Source organism: Schistocerca nitens, chromosome 10, assembly GCF_023898315.1.
Source record: "Schistocerca nitens isolate TAMUIC-IGC-003100 chromosome 10, iqSchNite1.1, whole genome shotgun sequence".
Lineage (NCBI taxonomy): Eukaryota > Metazoa > Arthropoda > Insecta > Orthoptera > Acrididae > Schistocerca > Schistocerca nitens.
Genome location: NC_064623.1, coordinates 26,923,168 through 26,943,920, shown reverse-complemented (window position 1 = coordinate 26,943,920; position 20,753 = coordinate 26,923,168). Strand labels below are relative to the sequence as shown.

Sequence of the window (20,753 nt, the reverse complement as noted above, 5' to 3'; positions counted from 1 at the left end):
ATCAAAATACCTCAATACAGGTAATCTGTTTCATCCAAAAGAGGATGTCATGATTAATATCAATTAATTAAAACACGGATAATCCTGTTTAGAATGAGATTCAAATTAGGCACCTTCCACGTTAAAAATACACAGAGTTTTGATCTATTTTCGTGATTTTCATTTTTTGTGTGTTTCTAGCCCTTACACCCCCATTTCAACTCTGTTCACAATATACTGGAAACACAATTTGCATGCAAGCTGGTGATATATCAGGAGCCCTGAATTCTATTATGTGTAAAGGTACAGAATTTAGCTGTATTAAATTTTGGATTTTTTCCCATAAGCATTAGAGGTGTGAAATTTTTCAGTACCCTTGTTGTCTATAAATGAGCAAGCGAGTCTACAACTAACTTTAATATAATATAATTTCTAAGATAGTTAGATCATGGAGACATCATCTATGTGCATATTATATTGGGTATTACTTCAAATATTTGTTTTGTATTTTTATTACTAGTTAGAGTTACTCCTCCGGTGCCTGCGGCGGTTAGAGTTTGTCAGCAGACATCCCTACGTTACAGCAGGTGACACGCAGATCTACCAACACAGCACAGAATGCTGAGGGGGACCTCAGAGCACATGACCACTAGTGACGTCTGTGACTGTAAAAAACAATAATGAAGAAAATCTTAATTTGTCTTCCTCCCAAATGTGAGTCCAGAGCGTTAACCACTGCATCATCTCACTTGGTACAAGTTACAGATAAGTTTTTGCTCCCTGTATTTTATTCTCGCTACCTTCAGACTTTTGGAGACTGAATTCCAATCAACATTGGCACAACTTTCTCTATATCTATAAATATCAATCTGCTTTTCTCTGTCTGAGGAAAGTGGTAGGGTCAGCATAGCCTCACTTGTTCCTACATTTCTCTGAAATCCAAACCAATTTTCCCAATGCTCAGCTTCTATCAATCATTTCATTTCACACTTCTGTAAATCATCTTTGCTAGTGTTTTGAAAACAGAATTATTAATATGATAGTTTGGTAATATTCATATCTGTTAACATATTCCTCATTTGGAGAAGAGTAGGAATTATTATATTGTAATAGTCATTTCTGTTAACATATTCCTTCTCTTGAGTAGAGTAGAGTAGGAATTATTGCATTCTTCTTGAAGTTTGAGGGTGCTTCACATGTCTGATATATGTTACGTACAGGGTGGAATAGTTCTTTCATGGCTGGCTCTCATGAAGACCCCCAAAACTTCTGGTGGAATGTCGTCTATTCCAAGAGACTTGTTTCCACTTAGGTCTTTCAAGACTCTATCAAATTCATCTCACAATATCATATCTCCCACCTCATCTTAATTTATTTCCTCTTATTTTTCTATAATGCTGTCTTTCAAGTATGTTTCCCTTATACAGAACCTTTATGCATTTCTTTCGGCTTTACCTTCTTTGCTTAGTATGAGTTTTCACCTGAGCTGATAAATATTCATAGGGGAGTTTCTCTTTTTTCCAGGGGTAGCTTTCATTTTCCATAAGTGACTTTCCCATAGTCCTGCATGCTTCTACAACCCTGCATGCATCATCTAGCTGTTCTGCTTCACCTGTTTGCAATTCCCATCAATCTCATTTTTTGACGTCTGTGTTCCTTTCGCTTGCTTCATTTGCTATATTTTCATATTTTCTGCTTTTGTACATTACATCTGTGGTATACACCACTTCTAACAAACACCGAACAACGCGCTCCAGTACGCGGCCGCCAAATACATCGCTGGCCGCACTTCTCTGGGCGGCCCGCTGCTTCCATCGCTGGCCGTCTTCACACGCACGCTCCCTTACGTGGCCGAGAAATACATCGCTGGCCGCACTTCTCCGGGCGGCTCGCGGCTACCATCACTGGCCGCCTTCGCGCGCGCGCGTTTGTCAGCACACAGCAATTGGCTATGCCAGGAAACATTGCAATTGGTTTTCCCTGGAAAACAGCGACCCCTAGCCGACGGCTCCATTAACTAGCAAGCCTTATATAAACCCAGCCGCCGCCGCAAACGACAATTCTCATCGGGAAGTGCAGTACGCCGTGTTCCAGCTGCTTGTGGATGACTCGCCGCACCACTCGAGGTTACCTGGCTGCTCGGCGGAAAATCTTGCGACTTCACTTGGAGAGACTGAACTTCAACCTAACCTAACCTAACCTAACCTTTCACTGGACTTGGGAATAATTACAGGAAGTGCACCCCACCATGCACATTCGGACATTGATATAACCAAACTTTAATTCTGCATTACTTCTGAGTATGAGCCTGGGTAGACGCTTGGCTAACATAATTGTTAAAAAGTGATTTGTGATTTAATAAACCAGACTGAAGAGGTTATTGTGTTACTCCTGGTTATAACAACATCCACTCTGTCACATATTATCTGAGTATTTTTTCCTGGGCCTTGTCATTTTGCCTATTTAAACCTTTCTACCTCAACTATTTCATCTTTCACTACTACCCATTTGTCTTACGTTCTTCACATTTGTTTCAGTCAACTGTGGTCTAATACTCCCTCTGACATTCTCAAAAACCTCAGCTTCATTCATCTTATCCACATCCCAGCTCCTTAAATTCCTACCTTTCTGCAGATTCTTCAATTTTAGTCTGCAGTTCATAACCAATAAGTTAAGGTCCACATCTGCTCTTGGAAATATTCTGCAGTTTAATTCAAAAAGAGCCTGATTGGATACAGGGGTAGAGAACTGTTTATAAGAGATAAGAAAGGGGAGCTGTCTGTCAGTGCGAAGGAGAACTGTCAGATTTTTGCAGAGCACTTTCACGACCTGCTGAACTGTGAACCATCCGAAGAAGAGCTGGAACTGGGGACTGACACAGAAGAGAGGGAGCCATGCCCTCCAACCAGGGATGAAGTCGCACATGCCATAAGCGATCTGAAGAATAATAAGGCAACTGGAGAAGATGGTATAGCAGCTGAGATGATAAATTGGGGAGGCAACAAAGCAGTAGACAACATGACCAACATAATTCATCAGATCTGGAGAACAAAGAAGTTGCCATAAGGATGGAAGAATGCAATTGTAGTACCAATACACAAGAAGAGGGACAAGAGAAATGCAAACAACTACAGAGGAATATCGCTACTAGAGGTCGGATACAAGGTGCTGTCAAAACTATTGCTCAAAAGAGTAGAACAGGTAGAAAGTACAGTTGGTGACTACCAAGCAGGATTCAGGAAGGGAAGAGGTTGTGTAGAACAGATATTTGTCCTGAAGCAACTGATAGAACATAGGGCCTTAAAAAACAAAAAGGCAGTAATAACCTTCGTGGACTTCACAAAGGCATATGACTCCATCGACAGACAGACTCTTGTTAGGATCCTGAAGAACAGAGGACTTGATGGAACTACACAAGAACTCATAAAAGAAATTCTGACAGACACAAAAGCAAGGGTGAGATTCAGAGGAGCACTGTCAGAAGATTTTGAGATCAAGACTGGTGTTAAACAGGGAGATGGATTGTCACCATTGTTGTTCAATATAGCACTGGATGAAGTGATCAGGCAGTGGAGAGCAATAAATGAGGAAATGGGAATACCAAAGACCCATGTGGGGGACAAAAAGGACAACAGGGCTCAAGTGGACTGCCTAGCCTTTGCAGATGACATAGCAATAGTAAGTGAGACGGAAGAAGACGCAAAGACACAACTCGACAACTTAAGGAAGGTAGCCAGAAAGGTGGGACTGAGGATCGCCTATAACAAGACAAAGACATTAAACACCACTGCCAACTGGGAAACACCCGAAGGCACTGTGCAAATGGTGGACAAATTTAAATATCTGGGAGAATTTATAACAGGAAGGAACAGGAGCAAGGAGGGAATAACAGAGAGGATAAAGAAGATGAGGTCAGCCTTCTGCATGACGAGAGAGGTATACAATAAAAAGAATATATCCACAGAGGCAAAGATGAGCCACTACAAGGCAACAGTGAGGAATGCAGTATTATATGCTGCCGAGATGATGACATTAGGAAGAAATGGGGCAGAGCAACTAGAGAAAGAAGAGAGGAAAATACTGAGAAAAATACTAGGTCCCAAGAGGTGGAGAGAGGTGGATGCGAAGACCTAGGGAAGAATTGTACCGGAACATGAGGACTACAGGGAGGACAAGGGGAAAGACAGGAACAAAGTGGATTGTTGAACTTCGGAAGGACTGGCTGGAATTGGGGATCAAGGACAAAGGAAAGGAAAATTGGAGGAACAAATATACACCGACAAATATGCCGGATATCAATGAGAGAGAAGAATACAGGAAAAGATTAGAATGTCACCAGTGGAGCCGCCAGGAGAAACGGAAACTGAAGATCTCGGAAGAAGAGCGAGAGAGGAGAAGAGAAAGAATGAAGAGGTTCTGGGAGAAGAAGAGGAAAATGCAGTCCACGAAGGGGCTACCCGTGGTACTACAGAGGCCGTAATGCAAGAAGAAGAAATGAAGGATATCATGTTTGGCAGCATGTTCAGCAACAGGGTGGTCCACTTGTTTTCTGGCCACAGTTTGTACAAAATGGCATGCCGCACTGATTGATTAAGTCACTAATTAGTAACTTCATGAAATTCACTCTAAGTTGCAATATGTCATTCATTCACATAAACAAGGGGATTCACACTTGTGTAAGGATAATAGTTCCATGTATTTTTCAAAATTTAAACCATCAACATTTTCTATAATCCAAAATTCTATTAGTTCCTGTAGTCCATCAAAACCAGTAAATTCAAACTAGCCAAATTTTAAAGAATTATGCAATCTTCAAAATAAGTCTGTTCCTATGCCATTCTTTATGAGGCCCATACCTACCACAAAACAATCATTCTGCGGTGAGACTGTAATGGAGTAACTGCCATGTCCACCTGTATGGAAAATGTACTGCAGTTGATCTGGCGGTTGCATTAAGTAAAAAAAATATACAGTGTTTGTGACGCGTTTCACATCCTACCATTTATAACTCGATAATTCACAATGATTGCTTTTAATATAAACTTGTGCAAGATGCCAACAATTGTATCAATCGTTAACAATGACCTATAATGACAGTGTAGATTGATGAAAACAAAGTATTGCTACACGCTTATAATTAATATTGATAATTCTGTACAAGAGGAAGGGGAATTACTAAGTGAACTTTAAGCAACTGTGTTGAATGTTTATTTGCCATACATGAACAACTGTTATTACTAGTTACTTTGATCTTAGGATACTATATTCAAACTATAAGGTAGAACATCCACCGCATGTAGTCAGTAACTATTTGTTTATCTGTACAAAACTGAAGTATACTTGAGACCCGAACCAGCCACAAACATGAGTTCAGAGAATATCAAAGTGCAATTAAAGTGTCTAAATTTCAATACTGGTGTGACCTACATTACTGACAATAGCTTACTTTCACCACCACCAACTTTTCAGTCAGTTTTCGACAGAGGCACTGCTACTGATGACATCCGTGCAGGTAAACAGGATAGGTTACGACATGTTTGATGTTTTTTGGAATCCATGTTGGATGGCACGGAAGAGGTCATTCTGTTCACAATACTCCTTACATTTGAGTTCAGAATATGTTCTAAGATTCTACAACAAACAGATGTCTAGGATATTGGACAGTAGTTTTATGAATCACTTCTACTACCCCTCTTGTAGATGATAGCGTACAATTATCTCAAAAATCACTTCAAAAACCTTGCAGTTGATGAATGACCTGCGGGGATGGGAAGGTGGCTGAGGAACACAATTAGCAGATGAGTAAACCTACAATTAGAGTATCTAAAGATGAGGGTTCACCTTCTGTGCCAAAAGAACAAACACAGATTGATCTTAGTAGTGCTCACTAACCTGGCACTTGAGGCAGAGCTCTATGTAGAATGGCCGCAGCAGGCCCTTCTCAGCCAGCTTCAGTAGCTGTGCCTTATCCTCCGGAGGAGGGACGGCCTCTGGAGCTTCGAAGGCGGGCACCACATACACAGTTTTGTCATCACGCCGTGATTCGCTGAAGAGACGGCCCCGCAGTGCGAACTCGTAAAAATCCTGCTTGGGAAGAGGTTGAAATTCTGCTTATCACAAGTTAAAAGTACACAGAAATTATCTGCTATATATGGGTGAGAAATTATGAACATGTCTAGAGTAAGACAATAAAATCTTATGAGTCTTTAAGCTGTGTCATACTCCTCTTGAAACTTCACTGCTCGACATTCCAATCCCTCTGCTGGGATGTTTTTCAGATGTCCACGGTATCACTAAACACTGTAGAAAGACAGTCTCGCATTCACATAAGAAAGGCTATTTTCCCACACTTTTTCAAAGAAGTGGAGTTAGCAAAACAAAACTCTTCAAGGTACCATTTGTGGAACATCATAACTGGATATACACTGAAAGGAGATACCGAAAGAGGCAGAAATCCAAATTATTATTATTATTATTATTATTATTATTATTTCTTTCTTTTCTTAGACGTTATGTCTGGTCAAAAATGGAAAGTGACGTGGACCTTGATCAAGCGTGACTTCCTTTTAACTGTACAGTATATGTTACATTGCATTTAGGAACTTTCGGGTTATTGAACATGTATCAATAATTACGGATTTCTGTAGTTGTATGTATAAGTTTGGATGTAGCTGTATTGCATTGATGTACTGGTGGATATTGTGTGGTATGACTCTTGTAGTTGATAGTATAATTGGTATAATGTCAACTTTATCCTGATGCCACATGTCCTTGACTTCCTCAGCCAGTTGGATGTATTTTTCAATTTTTTCTCCTGTTTTCTTTTGTATATTTGTTGTATTGGGTATGGATATTTCGATTAGTTGTGTTAATTTCTTCTTTTTATTGGTGAGTATGATGTCAGGTTTGTTATGTGGTGTTGTTTTATCTGTTATAATGGTTCTGTTCCAGTATAATTTGTATTCATCATTCTCCAGTGCATTTTGTGGTGCATACTTGTATGTGGGAACGTGTTGTTTTATAAGTTTATGTTGTAAGGCAAGCTGTTGATGTATTATTTTTGCTACATTGTCATATCTTCTGGGGTATTCTGTACTTGCTAGTATTGTACATCTGCTTGTGATGTGATCTACTATTTCTATTTGTTGTTTGCAAAGCCTGCATTTATCTGTTGTGGTATTGGGATCTTTAATAATATGCTTGCTGTAATATCTGGTGTTTATTGTTTGATCCTGTATTGCAATCATGAATCCTTCTGTCTCACTGTATATATTGCCTTTTCTTAGCCATGTGTTGGATGCGTCTTGATCGATATGTGGCTGTGTTAGATGATACGGGTGCTTGCCATGTAGTGTTTTCTTTTTCCAATTTACTTTCTTCGTATCTGTTGATGTTGTGTGATCTAAAGGGTTGTAGAAGTGGTTATGAAATTGCAGTGGTGTAGCCGATGTATTTATATGAGTGATTGCTTTGTGTATTTTGTTAGTTTCTGCTCGTTCTAGAAAGAATTTTCTTAAATTGTCTACCTGTCCATAATGCAGGTTTTTTATATCGATAAATCCCCTTCCTCCTTCCTTTCTGCTTAATGTGAATCTTTCTGTTGCTGAATGTATGTGATGTATTCTATATTTGTGGCATTGTGATCGTGTAAGTGTATTGAGTGCTTCTAGGTCTGTGTTACTCCATTTCACTACTCCAAATGAGTAGGTCAATATTGGTATAGCATAAGTATTTATAGCTTTTACCTTGTTTCTTGCTGTCAATTCTGTTTTCAGTATTTTTGTAAGTCTTTGTCTATATTTTTCTTTTAGTTCTTCTTTAATATTTGTATTATCTATTCCTATTTTTTGTCTGTATCCTAGATATTTATAGGCATCTGTTTTTTCCATCGCTTCTATGCAGTCGCTGTGGTTATCCAATATGTAATCTTCTTGCTTAGTGTGTTTTCCCTTGACTATGCTATTTTTCTTACATTTGTCTGTTTCAAAAGCCATATTTATATCATTGCTGAATACTTCTGTTATCTTTAGTAATTGGTTGAGTTGTTGATTTGTTGCTGCCAGTAGTTTTAGATCATCCATGTATAGCAAATGTGTGATTTTGTGTGGGTATGTTCCAGTAATATTGTATCCATAATTTGTATTATTTAGCATGTTGGATAGTGGGTTCAGAGCAAGGCAGAACCAGAAAGGACTTAATGAGTCTCCTTGGTATATTCCACGCTTAATCTGTATTGGCTGTGATGTGATATTATTTGAATTTGTTTGGATATTAAGTGTGGTTTTCCAATTTTTCATTACTATGTTTAGGAACTGTATCAATTTAGGATCTACTTTGTATATTTCCAATATTTGTAGTAACCATGAGTGGGATACACTATCAAAAGCTTTTTAGTAATCAATGTATGCATAGTGTAGCGACCTTTGTTTAGTTTTAGCTTGATATGTCACCTCTGCATCTATTATCAGTTGCTCTTTACATCCTCGTGCTCCTTTGCAACAGCCTTTTTGTTCTTCATTTATAATTTTGTTCTGTGTTGTATGTGTCATTAATTTCTGTGTAATGACTGAAGTTAATATTTTGTATATTGTTGGTAGGCATGTTATGGGGCGATATTTAGCTGGGTTTGCTGTGTCTGCTTGATCTTTAGGTTTCAGATAAGTTATTCCTTGTGTAAGTGTATCAGGGAATGTGTATGGGTCTGCAATGTAACTGTTAAATAATTTATAATAGAGGGAAACATTCCACGTAGGAAAAATATATCTAAAAACAAAGATGATGTGACTTACCAAATGAAAGTGCTGGCAGGTCGACAGACACACAAACGAACACAAACATACACACAAAATTCAAGCTTTCGCAACAAACTGTTGCCTCATCAGGAAAGAGGGAAGGAGAGGGAAAGACGAAAGGATGTGGGTTTTAGGGGAGAAGGTAAGGAGTCATTCCAATCCCGGGAGCGGAAAGACTTACCTTAGGGGGAAAAAAGGACGGGTATACACTCGCACACACACACACATATCCATCCACACATATACAGACACAAGCAGACATCTCACAAGCAGACATATTTAAAGACCTATCAGGAAAGAGGGAAGGAGAGGGAAAGACGAAAGGATGTGGGTTTTAGGGGATATGTCTGCTTGTAAGATGTCTGCTTGTGTCTGTATATGTGTGGATGGATATGTGTGTGTGTGCGAGTGTATACCCGTCCTTTTTTCCCCCTAAGGTAAGTCTTTCCGCTCCCGGGATTGGAATGACTCCTTACCTTCTCCCCTAAAACCCACATCCTTTCGTCTTTCCCTCTCCTTCCCTCTTTCCTGATGAGGCAACGGTTTGTTGCGAAAGCTTGAATTTTGTGTGTATGTTTGTGTTCGTTTGTGTGTCTGTCGACCTGCCAGCACTTTCATTTGGTAAGTCACATCATCTTTGTTTTTAGATATGTTAAATAATTTAGTTAGATGTGAATGTGTTGAGGTGAACTTCTTTAGCCAGAAATTTGCTATTTTATCTTTTCCAGGGGCTTTCCAATTGTGAGTAGAATTAATTGCTTGGGTGACTTTATGTTGCAAAATTGTCACTTCAGGCATTTGTGGTATCATCTTGTATGTGTCTGTTTCTGCTTGTATCCACCGTGCATGCCTGTTATGTTGTACCGGGTTTGACCATATGTTGCTCCAGAAGTGTTCCATGTCTGTTATGTTTGGTGGATTGTCTATTTTAATGTGTGTGTTATCTATTGTCTGGTAAAATTTCTTTTGGTTTGTGTTGAATGTTTGGTTTTGTTTCCTTCTATTTTCACTTTTTTTGTATCTTCTAAGTCGTTTGGCCAATGCTTGTAATTTTTGCTTCTTTTCATCTAATTGCTCTATCGCTTCTTGTTGTGAGATTTTAACTAACCTTTTTCATTTTTTTTCTGACATTTCATTTCTTATAAATTGTGTTAGCTGTCCGATGTCTTTTCTCAGTTATTCTATTCTGATCTGTAGCCTGTGTTGCCATGCTGGTTTTGTGGGTTTCTTCTGTGTGTTGGTTGGTTCTGATCTCTGCCTAGTGTATATTTAGTGTAGTGAGTGCTCCTATATAAACCAGTAGTTTTAACTCTTCCATAGTTGTGTTTTCATTTATTTTGTTGTGTATGATTGTTTTGATAGTTTTTATTGTTGTTTCGACTTGTGGGTTATTTGGCGGTCTATGCAAGAATGGTCTAATGTCTGTATTTGTGTCTTTGTATTCTATATATGTAAGATGAAATTTTTCTTCTATATCTAACATGTGTGTCACTTCGTGTTCTATTTGTGCTTGTTCTGGTGGCTGTCTTAAGATTTCGTTTTCCTGTGATTGTTTAATTGATGCGTGTTGTTCTTTGTTTGTTTGCTCTGGGATGTTTGAGTCCATTACTGTATTTTGTTCTTCTTCTGATTGCACATTATTTTGTTCCACTATTTGTTGTACGAGGGCAGTTCAATAAGTAATGCAACACATTTTTTTTCTCGGCCAATTTTGGTTGAAAAAACCGGAAATTTCTTGTGGAATATTTTCAAACATTCCCGCTTCGTCTCGTATAGTTTCATTGACTTCCGACAGGTGGCAGCGCTGTACGGAGCTGTTAAAATGGCGTCTGTAACGGATGTGCGTTGCAAACAACGGGCAGTGATCGAGTTTCTTTTGGCGGAAAACCAGGGCATCTCAAGATATTCATAGGCGCTTGCAGAATGTCTACGGTGATCTGGCAGTGGACAAAAGCACGGTGAGTCGTTGGGCAAAGCGTGAGTCATCATCGCCGCAAGGTCAAGCAAGACTGTCTGATCTCCCGCGTGCGGGCCGGCCGTGCACAGCTGTGACTCCTGCAATGGCAGAGCGTGCGAACACACTCGTTCGAGATGATCGACGGATCACCATCAAACAACTCAGTGCTCAACTTGACATCTCTGTTGGTAGTGCTGTCACAATTGTTCACCAGTTGGGATATTCAAAGGTTTGTTCCCGCTGGGTCCCTCGTTGTCTAACCGAACACCATAAAGAGCAAAGGAGAACCATCTGTGCGGGATTGCTTGCTCGTCATGTGGCTGAGGGTGACAATTTCTTGTCAAAGATTGTTACAGGCGATGAAACATGGGTTCATCACTTCGAACCTGAAACAAAACGGCAATCAATGGAGTGGCGCCACACCCACTCCCCTACCAAGAAAAAGTTTAAAGCCATACCCTCAGCCGGTAAAGTCATGGTTACAGTCTTCAGGGACGCTGAAGGGGTTATTCTGTTTGATGTCCTTCCCCATGGTCAAACGATCAACTCTGAAGTGTATTGTGCTACTCTTCAGAAATTGAAGAAGCGACTTCAGCGTGTTCGTAGGCACAAAAATCTGAACGAACTTCTCCTTCTTCATGACAACGCAAGATCTCACACAAGTCTTCGCACCCGGGAGGAGCTCACAAAACTTCAGTGGACTGTTCTTCCTCATGCACCCTACAGCCCCGATCTCGCACCGTCGGATTTCCACATGTTTGGCCCAATGAAGGACGCAATCCGTGGGAGGCACTACGCAGATGATGAAGAAGTTATTGATGCAGTACGACGTTGGCTCCGACATCGACCAGTGGAATGGTACCGTGCAGGCATACAGGCCCTCATTTCAAGGTGGCATAAGGCCGTAGCATTGAATGGAGATTACGTTGAAAAATAGTGTTGTGTAGCTAAAAGATTGGGGAATAACCTGTTGTATTTCAATGCTGAATAAAACAACCCCTGTTTCAGAAAAAAAAATGTGTTGCATTACTTATTGAACTGCCCTCGTACTTGTTGTTTGATATTTTCTAATTCTGACTGGGGTATCCTGTTATTTTTGGTTATTACACGGATCTGATCAGCTAGTCGTTGTTCTGTTAAAATTTTTAATTCTGGGTATCTGGTAATAAATGTTGTGTATACTTGTGATCTGTATCCAGTTGTGTTGGTTCCTAAGTTTGTTGCTTGGTAATAACAGAAAATGAGGTGTCGGTTAACTTCATCTGACCATCTCATCCTCTGTCTTTGTTTTCCTTCTAGGGTGGTTGCAGGAAGCATATCCTGCAAAACACCTCTATCTGGATTTAAATCATTTTCCAGTTGGCTAGCAGTGTCGTTACCATTGTGGGCGGGCAAAGGGTTCAAGCGTCATCCCCGACCATGACGGCGCTTGTCCGAGGCTTCTTTAGTTCTGTCCTGAACCAAGTAATCACACTAAAAGGGGGGTCAGCCCTATTAGTGGTTTGTTCTTTTCGTCGCCTTTTACGACTGGCAGAACATACCGGAGGCCTATTCTTTTCCCGGGCCTCCAAGGGGTTTATTATTATTATTATTATTGTTCTGCCACCTCTGTCATTTTCTGATAGCTATAATTCCCAAAAGTTTTCAATCAGAGCTATATTTCCTAAGGAAATACTGATGGGCAATGGTTATGATGACCTCTAGAGAATGAGGAGCAAAAAACCATATGTGATCCAACATAGTCAATACACAAATAATAATAATAATAATAATAATAATAATAATAATAACAACCAAGCAAACAAGATGAGTGGAATTTCCCACCCATTCCATATGATTACTGTTTGTTACTAGAGTAACTAACTGTGTTAGCAAAATCCTTCAGAAGAATGGTATAAGGAATACATTTTGCCACTAGCACAAGATAAAAGACTTCCTTTGGTATACTGTGGATGTGCTTGACTGCCTCCACACTTTGGGAGTCTATGAAGTGGTATGTGGTTGTGGTAAGGATTGTGATGGCAGACTTGGAAGGACAGTAATAAAACACATTAAAGAGCACAAATGCCACACACGTTTTAAGACAAAATGTAAAATCGTCAGTAGTGAAGGTCTTCCCTTCTTATCCCATCCAGTACGTCTCCCCTGACCTGGGGTTCTGGTGATTTCTCCAAACTGTAGCCCTTTTCCTACACCTCTCCAGTCCTTTTCCTTCAGTCCTCTTCCTTCCCCTACAATTCTTCTGATGGAAGAAGGAGCCACTAGTGTGTGTGTGTGTGTGTGTGTGTGTGTGTGTGTGTGTGTGTGTGTGTTTTCTCCTGCTGCCGCTTGTTAACTCGATTTCTTAACCATCCATTTACATTATAGCAATATCATTAGTAATAGTAGTGGAAGTATTGGAATAAGTGTTTGTATCAGTGTTAGTAACACAAGTTTCAACAGTAGTAGTAGCTGCAGAATAATCAAGGTGGTGGTAGTAGTAACAGGGCCTTTTTATACTTTTATTAGTTGTATTGCTTGTTATTGTCGTAGTAGTAGTAGTAGTAGTAGTAGTAGTAGTAGTAGCAGCAGCAGCAGCAGCAGCAGCATATGCCACTATAATAGTACTAACAGCAGCAGATGAGAAAGATAACTGTATAATTAGTTAAAATAGATTGAAATAATGAAAACCTATGGCTCCTTTTCTGTCACAGTGAAGGAACATTTAACTGACAGGGAAAAAGACACCACAGGAAAACTTCATGTAGAGTAGCACACAGGTAGCCATCACAATGTTAGAACATTAGTAACAGTAGTAGTAGTAGAAACAAATAATGGAAAGAGAAAATAGTATGATAGGCACTGTACACTTAATGCAATATTCAGGAAAAAATATCATCATACAGAATCACATACACGTAATTTTATACAAGGTGATTTCAAAAATTAAGTTACACAGTATTATGGCAGGCCAAGAAATTTTTACTGAATGCTGCACTACATTTCAAAGAGACACAGGTACATGATACTACTTTTCATCCACTCTTTGAACATTGGTCCGAATGCTCTATCAGTTGTTTAGTTACTTGACAATACAAATCCACTCCTCGGTCACAAAGTAATTTGAGAACAGCTGTGTGAACGTCCTCTTTGTTGGAAAATCTCTTTTCCCCGGACGGTCTTTCAGTTTGCTAAAAAGATGGAAATAAAACAAAGCAGATGCCCACAAAACTCCCATCGAAAATCTTGATACAGAGCTTTTGTTGTGCATGCTGTGTGTGGTGTTGCATAGTCAATCCCGCTGCTTAATTTTCCAGGCCTTGTGTTTTTTGCATTTTGCCCACAAGAATTGTGCTGTTCCACATACCTCTCCTCTGGAGTAGATATCCAAATGTTGCACTTGTTATCCATGCCAGAGCAGAACTGTCTGCAGGAAACCTACAACACGTACATTCTTCTGAGTATGCGCCCCTCTTGGTCCACAATAGTCAGTTCCCACGTGTGTAAAGGCCAATTGTTGTTGTGATGAAAGTGGAATACAATAATAAATAAATAGTGACTGGATGCTTAGTCATATGTTACGTGAAGTATCAACTGTAAATGGAAAAGGAAAGATGCTATCTGCAATGCTATGATATTCTTCCTGGTTTATGCAGGTGTACAGAAAACTTGAAACCTCCCTTCAAATTTCTCAGTTTCATACAATATAGTTGGATTGCCATTTACTGGCATGTCAAGATGAGCATCTGAAGCTCACTGAGTGACATTATGCAAGAGATATTTCCCCACGCGCTCCCCCCCCCCCCCCCCCCCCCACACACACACAAAATGTCCTGCATTGTATTTCCTCCATATTTGTATTACACTATACTAACTACACACCATTAACTAGTAATGAAGATTGGCTATAATGCATTTGACACATAAAACCAGTTAGGAGATTTCAATATATTTCTTGATTATTGTCGCACTGCAACTGCTTCACTTGGTTGCACATGGTTACATTAACGAAAAGACACCACCCCCAGATTAATACAAAAAGCACTTCCCATCAGGAAGAGCCTGTTTGGGCAGTCTTAGCTGAGCAGATGCTGCAAGACTGCCCGGGTCTTGGGGTATTTGCCACACATCCAAGACATGACAGCAGACCCAGAGCCATATCATTGACAGAGTGGAAAGACAGAAGCCACCGTGGTGCTAGTAAATTTACTGCCACATTGCCTTGCACTGCAGCTCTGTTGTATAAGTAACGGTTAATGAGGCCTTGTCAAAACAGAGACTGGACGAGCACAAATAAATACTGTCCATTTAAGCCAAGCAGTATCAGTCACCATATGAAGCCAGCTGCAAGAGGAAGTCCACTCCAGTCATCGTCCCAAAATGTGTCATCCAGCCACCACTACCAGGTGATACCTCCACTAAGCCGCTGAAGCCTGCTGCACCCAATTCTAAATACCATCAAGAGTCGAACTGGTACCTTCTGACCAGAGAGCCACGCGCCGGCTGACTTTCACCAACCTCAGACCCCAAATCTGGAGGACTCTAGTTCGTGCCTGAGTCTGCCTAGCTGCCTTGTCGAGGCAAATTTTACTTCCGCAGATATGTGCTGATGTTAGCCTCCTTTCTGGAGGACAACACAGCTGCCTGCCGAGAGGGCTGCAGTTCTGACTCAGCAATTCCTCGTCACTGAGGAGGAACACTGCAACTTATACTCTGGACTGGTCAAACTGGCAAGGTCTGCGTGCCGAACTCGGCATCCTTGACATACACCAGCGCCGATGTCTGACCATGGACTATGCCGGTGACTATGCAATATGGTAAGTTGACGAATTAATGCAGTTATGTTCTTGATTAATCACAAGGCGTTCGCCCATTCACTACTCACTGCCTCACTACAACCATGTCCGAGGGGCAGAGCTGAATGTTATCCTGACAACCGGCAGAATGTCTCTTACAACATCCTCCCCCCCCTCCCCCCCACTTGAGGTCAAGTCACCTGAGGCCTCTGCATCAATTAACAATCAATGACTGTGCATTCATTGATGTCTCGACTTTCAAGACTTGGTTTCCTCGTATTCTAGCAACTTTGCAGACTAGCCAAAAACATATTTATAATTAATACGTACCAATGCAACAAAACTGAATTTTCATCTGTAAATATAAGACTGTCCTGCCACCGATCAGTGGAAGAATCAGTTAACAAATGAGTCTTCAAAGCATTGTCTTTCTTTATGTGATAACTGTAGAACAAAGAACCAAGAATTATATTGTCATCTCGGAGGAGATTTGTGATAATGAGAAGGGGCAACATCATTGCAAATTGCTCTATTTCATTTGTACTATATAAAATGTTTTCAGCTCAGGACCGTCACCGACATCTAAAAATAATCTCGTGGCGACAACTCACCGCTCGCAGGTTTGCACTCGGCACCATGTCGATGTCTGCAACGAGTACAAACTCGGTCTCGGCGCCTCGACGAGCGACGTTGCGCAGCAGGTTGTTCGGGTAACGGGCGCCTCCGGCATAATTGGCTCGATAGGCACCGGACACCTGTGGTCAGGCGAATTCACAAATTTGACAAATGCAGTGTGCTACAAAATTCAGGAGCAGTTTCCTACAGACTCTGAAAGGAAATGCTAGAGTCTAAATCAGAATTAATTTCCACCTCACAAATAAGAAGCAATTTGTTTTGTTTCATTTAGCAGTTATTATTACAAATCAGATTTTATGAGAGTCTCAAAATACAAAGATTTTAAGTTTTCATCATTCTGCAGGAATAGATTGTAAAATATACGGACAACAGGCTGTGCAACCAATGAGTCATTATTGCCAGAAAAAAACACAAGTTGCTATGCAGTGATAGATAACACGTAATGTATTTGCTCTGAAACAAATAGGTTTACCATTTAAACCAGACTTTAATGTTTCATTTCATGAAGATGGAAGCTCTCTTCAATGCTTAAAAAATATGTAACTGCAATAGTGGAAGTCATGGACTTAAAACACCAACATCTTCATCTGAACTGGGAAATATTTGGGTTGCTTAGTTATAGTGTCTAAAAAACTGAATTACCACAATCCCATGATGCAAAGAATAAGATAATCACAAGAAAAATGGTAGTGACAGAGAGAAAGAGAGAGAGAGAGAGAGAGAGAGAGAGAGAGAGAGAGAGAGAGAGAGGAGTAATTGATAATACTTGCAAAAACTGTGGGAATAATGGAAGTGGAAGATCCAGAAAAAGCATAGTCTGCCCACTGGATTCTTTGGCTCTTCGGCTTCTGTAGTACTGTTGGTTGTTGCGTCAAAATGTAGATTTCCTCATTCTCCTTTACCTAAGATCAGTCCACACATCTTCCTCACTATTCTTCTTTCAAATATTACTAGTTTTTCCTTTTCTTGTTTAGTCATGCTCTAGGGGTTTCTGAATCGTACATAACTGCTGGGCATATCACTGTTGTATACATTCTCATCTCATTATTCACTAATACTGATTTTGAGCTGAGTGTCTCCCTGAGAGAATTCATGTGTTTCATTCCCATAGCTACTCTTTCCTCAATGTCCATTTCTACACTGTTGTTGTTGGTGTACCGAGATCCCAAGTATTTGATGTGGTGAACTCTCCTGAACGTCATGCCGCCTATCTCGAGAAATTATTGCTGCTCTTGTCTTCTTCCTAACTGTATCAACTCCATTTTGCCTCAGTTTGCCTTTGCCCGAGCTTCTGTGTGTAGTTGTCCATTTTCTGGTCCATTTGTTTCAATTCATGGTCTGAGTCATTTAGCAGTATTATATCATCTCATATGAAGACAACTGAAATTACCACTCCTGTTGCCTATGATTCTCTAAGATAACAATACGTAATAATAAGGCTGCAAAGCAGGAGGGAAAATGAAATGAATACTTCTTTCAACAATATGCTACTCATTGCTCGTTTTTAAGCATACATTTCAAAGTCTTTTTGTTTTAAGTTGCCTTATGCCTGTTCTGTGAAGTTCCATACTGTAGCATTCAGCTTTGTCGCTCTTGGTTTCACAGCAATGGAGATGATTACTGTTAAAAGTCCTAGACTGTATATGCCGTGCAGAGTAGGGCAACATATTTCCTCCTTCCATATACATTTCACAGAACAACCTCTACAAGAAAATCAAAGAAATTTTACCAATGGTTGTTTTTCCTGCATACCATTTGTGAATGGAACACGAGGGTATAAGAAATGGTAGTGGCACCCTAAGATCTCTTCACCACATGCCGTAAGGTGGTTTGTGTTGCATATATGTAAATGTATATTTCCTTTCTTCTGTTATCTGAAAATCTTGCCAATACTTTTAGTTATTAATTGTTTCCTTTACAACGGATAAAGTAATCGTTTTAAAGAGCCTGAAAGCTTGAAATTTATGTTTTTTGTGATCATGTAAATTGTTTCCATGATTGCCAATATACAAAATTAACATTTATGTTTTAGATCTGTACGTTAATCAAGAGCATTTCATTTAAGAAATCTGACTGAACGGTTTTTGGGTAAACCTTTTTGGACAGATTAATTATCTCAGAAAACAGCATTGAAACTAAGCAGGATGGGCCATTGTCAATGCACGCCTGGTGGCCTTAAATGTTTGTCAGTTGAAAATAAAACATATGCCCTTATTTAGGTGCAAATGAGGAAAGTTATGTGATGATTCATTGGGAGTTCAGTTATATTCATCATCACTAAGTGATGCACTTGCACTTAGCATAAGATGTGTTTGACTGGCAAACATAGAGGTTATGAGAAGTGAAAGTTTAAATGTTTGTAAACTAAACTTATAATCATTGTAAATGTATTTAGTGAGTAAAAGAGAGAGAGAGAGAGAGAGAGAGAGAGAGAGAGAGAGAGAGAGAGAGCAATTTTGGGTGGCAGAACATCTCAGACCTGTGAGATGGTAGACGGATTTGTGTTTAGTGCACACAGCATCTAGGTTATATGGTTTTTCTGTCCTGCCAGTATTGTTAAATAATACAATATGACATGAAACACTTAAGTACAGTTTCCCATATAGATCCTAAAAAGCATATAAAGGCTGTATGTTGTTTAAGCCCATCACAAATGAAAGGTAAAATGTAAATTAAACATATGGAAAACACTGATAATAACAAGGGCCAGGATGACAGGACATCCATTAAGACATCAGTACTAGGGACTGTAGAGGACAAATACCAGAGATGTGCAAAATAGTTTATTAAAAGTATTTATTTAAAATCAAAATGCAAAGACTTTCTTATTTCAAATTTAAATACAAAATGGTTTTAAATAAAAGTATTTAAATACAAAATACCTTTATTCAAATAAAATACCTCTAATTAGTCAAAATATTACATGCCATTTATTTTATTGATTTTAACGCTGTGTGTCATTTCACCAAAGGAAAACAGTTGTTCAACAGGAGCAGAATGTGGTAGACAAGTATTATGTTTCAGAAAAAGTTTTTTTTTCTTTTACATTTGGTTGTCTAGTCAAGGAATCTAAAGTACTGTCATTATCTTTTAAATACTGTAGTGTTTCCGGATCTACAAGGTGTACAATTTTGCTTCCGCCATGTTTTCACCAACATTTGAGGCCTTAATGAAACAAATTGATTACACATATATCATTCAAAGTATTTTCCATCTTTTGGACAGTGTACAAATCCTGCATCGAAAAAATTGTTCATCTTTTGAAGCGATCCATGAATCGATCCAATCTGTGACTTCTTCATGAGAATGGAAGTGTTGGTCAGCCAGGCTATGCGCCACTGATCTAAACAGGTGATAGTCAGAGGGAGCAAAGTCTGGATAATACGGTGGGTAGAGTAGGACTTCCCATTTTAACGTTTCCTAGTACATTTTGACCTCTTTTGCAACGTGGGGTCGAGCGTTGTCATGCTGCAAAATCACTTATTGTGCCTCTTGCTGTATTGCAGCTGTTTGTCCTTTAAATCTTTGCTCAAATGCAGTAATTGTGTTAGATAACAAGCACCTGTGATTGTTTTACTTGGTTTTAACACCTCATAGTACACAACGCCAAGCTGGTACCACCAAATGCAGAGCATGATCTTGGAGCCGTGAATATTCGGTTTGGCCATCGACGTGGAAGCATGGCCGGGATATCCCCATGATTTTTTGTGTTTAGGATTATCGTAATGAACCCATTTTTTGTCCCGTCACAATGCGATGCACAAATACCTTCCGTTTATGCCTCTGAAGCAACTGTTCACAAACACACAAACGCCATTCAACGTCTCTTGGTTTCAGCTCACACAGGATCCAAGTTTCTTCTTTCTGAAACATGCCCATTGCCTTGAAACATTTTGAAATGGCTTGCTGTGTTACTCCCACTAATCATGCCAATTCTTCTTGAGTTTGATGTGATCTACACTCAGCAATGTCTTCAATTCTGCATCTTCGAAAACATTCTCTCTTCCACCACTATGCCGGTCTACGACGTTAAAATCACCATTCCTGAAGCATTGAAACCACTCACGACATGTTCTTTCACTAATAGCGACCTTACCATACGTACTTGAGAGCATTCGATGAGTCTCAGCCCCTGTTTTCTTCATATTGAAACAAAACAGTAATACCTCCTGCAATTGACGAGAATTAGGCTCATAAACTGACATTTTCAATCACGAACAACTTTATGATTCAGACACAAATCGACTAATGTTTGAATGATGTTATGTTGACCAATGTAGAAACTAACTACCTGACGTCTGTGATCTGTTTCTTTCGACCGCTACTTACCGTTGTCACCACCTAAAGGCAAACGGCGGAAGCAAAGTTGTACACCTTATATTATAATGTGGACACTATCGCTGGCTGGAGGAGAATCACAATATTCGACAAATGTACGATAAGAGTAACTTTTTGATTTATTAAAATGTTGCAAGTTTTTTCCATCTTCTGAAATAAACAGTTCTTTAATGTACTCTCTGCTGGTATTTGGCATCCATTTCATTTTGGGAAAAAAGATAAGATATGGATGCTAATATGCCTTTCTTCGCTTTTTGGTCATTAAGAAACTGTATT

At 39.6% G+C, this 20,753-nt stretch overlaps 1 protein-coding gene across 1 annotated transcript in view; it reads right to left on the bottom strand.

Moving 5' to 3' along the window:
- The window catches only part of LOC126209819 (beta-1,4-glucuronyltransferase 1-like), a 91,090-nt gene that overhangs the window by 28,967 nt on the left and 41,370 nt on the right, over nucleotides 1-20,753 (bottom strand). The window contains exons 4-5 of the mRNA XM_049938952.1: nucleotides 16,115-16,258; nucleotides 5,872-6,063 (exon numbers count right to left, since the gene is read on the bottom strand). Coding sequence (XP_049794909.1) covers nucleotides 5,872-6,063; nucleotides 16,115-16,258 — 336 coding nt within the window. The remainder of the gene's footprint in view (nucleotides 1-5,871; nucleotides 6,064-16,114; nucleotides 16,259-20,753) is intronic.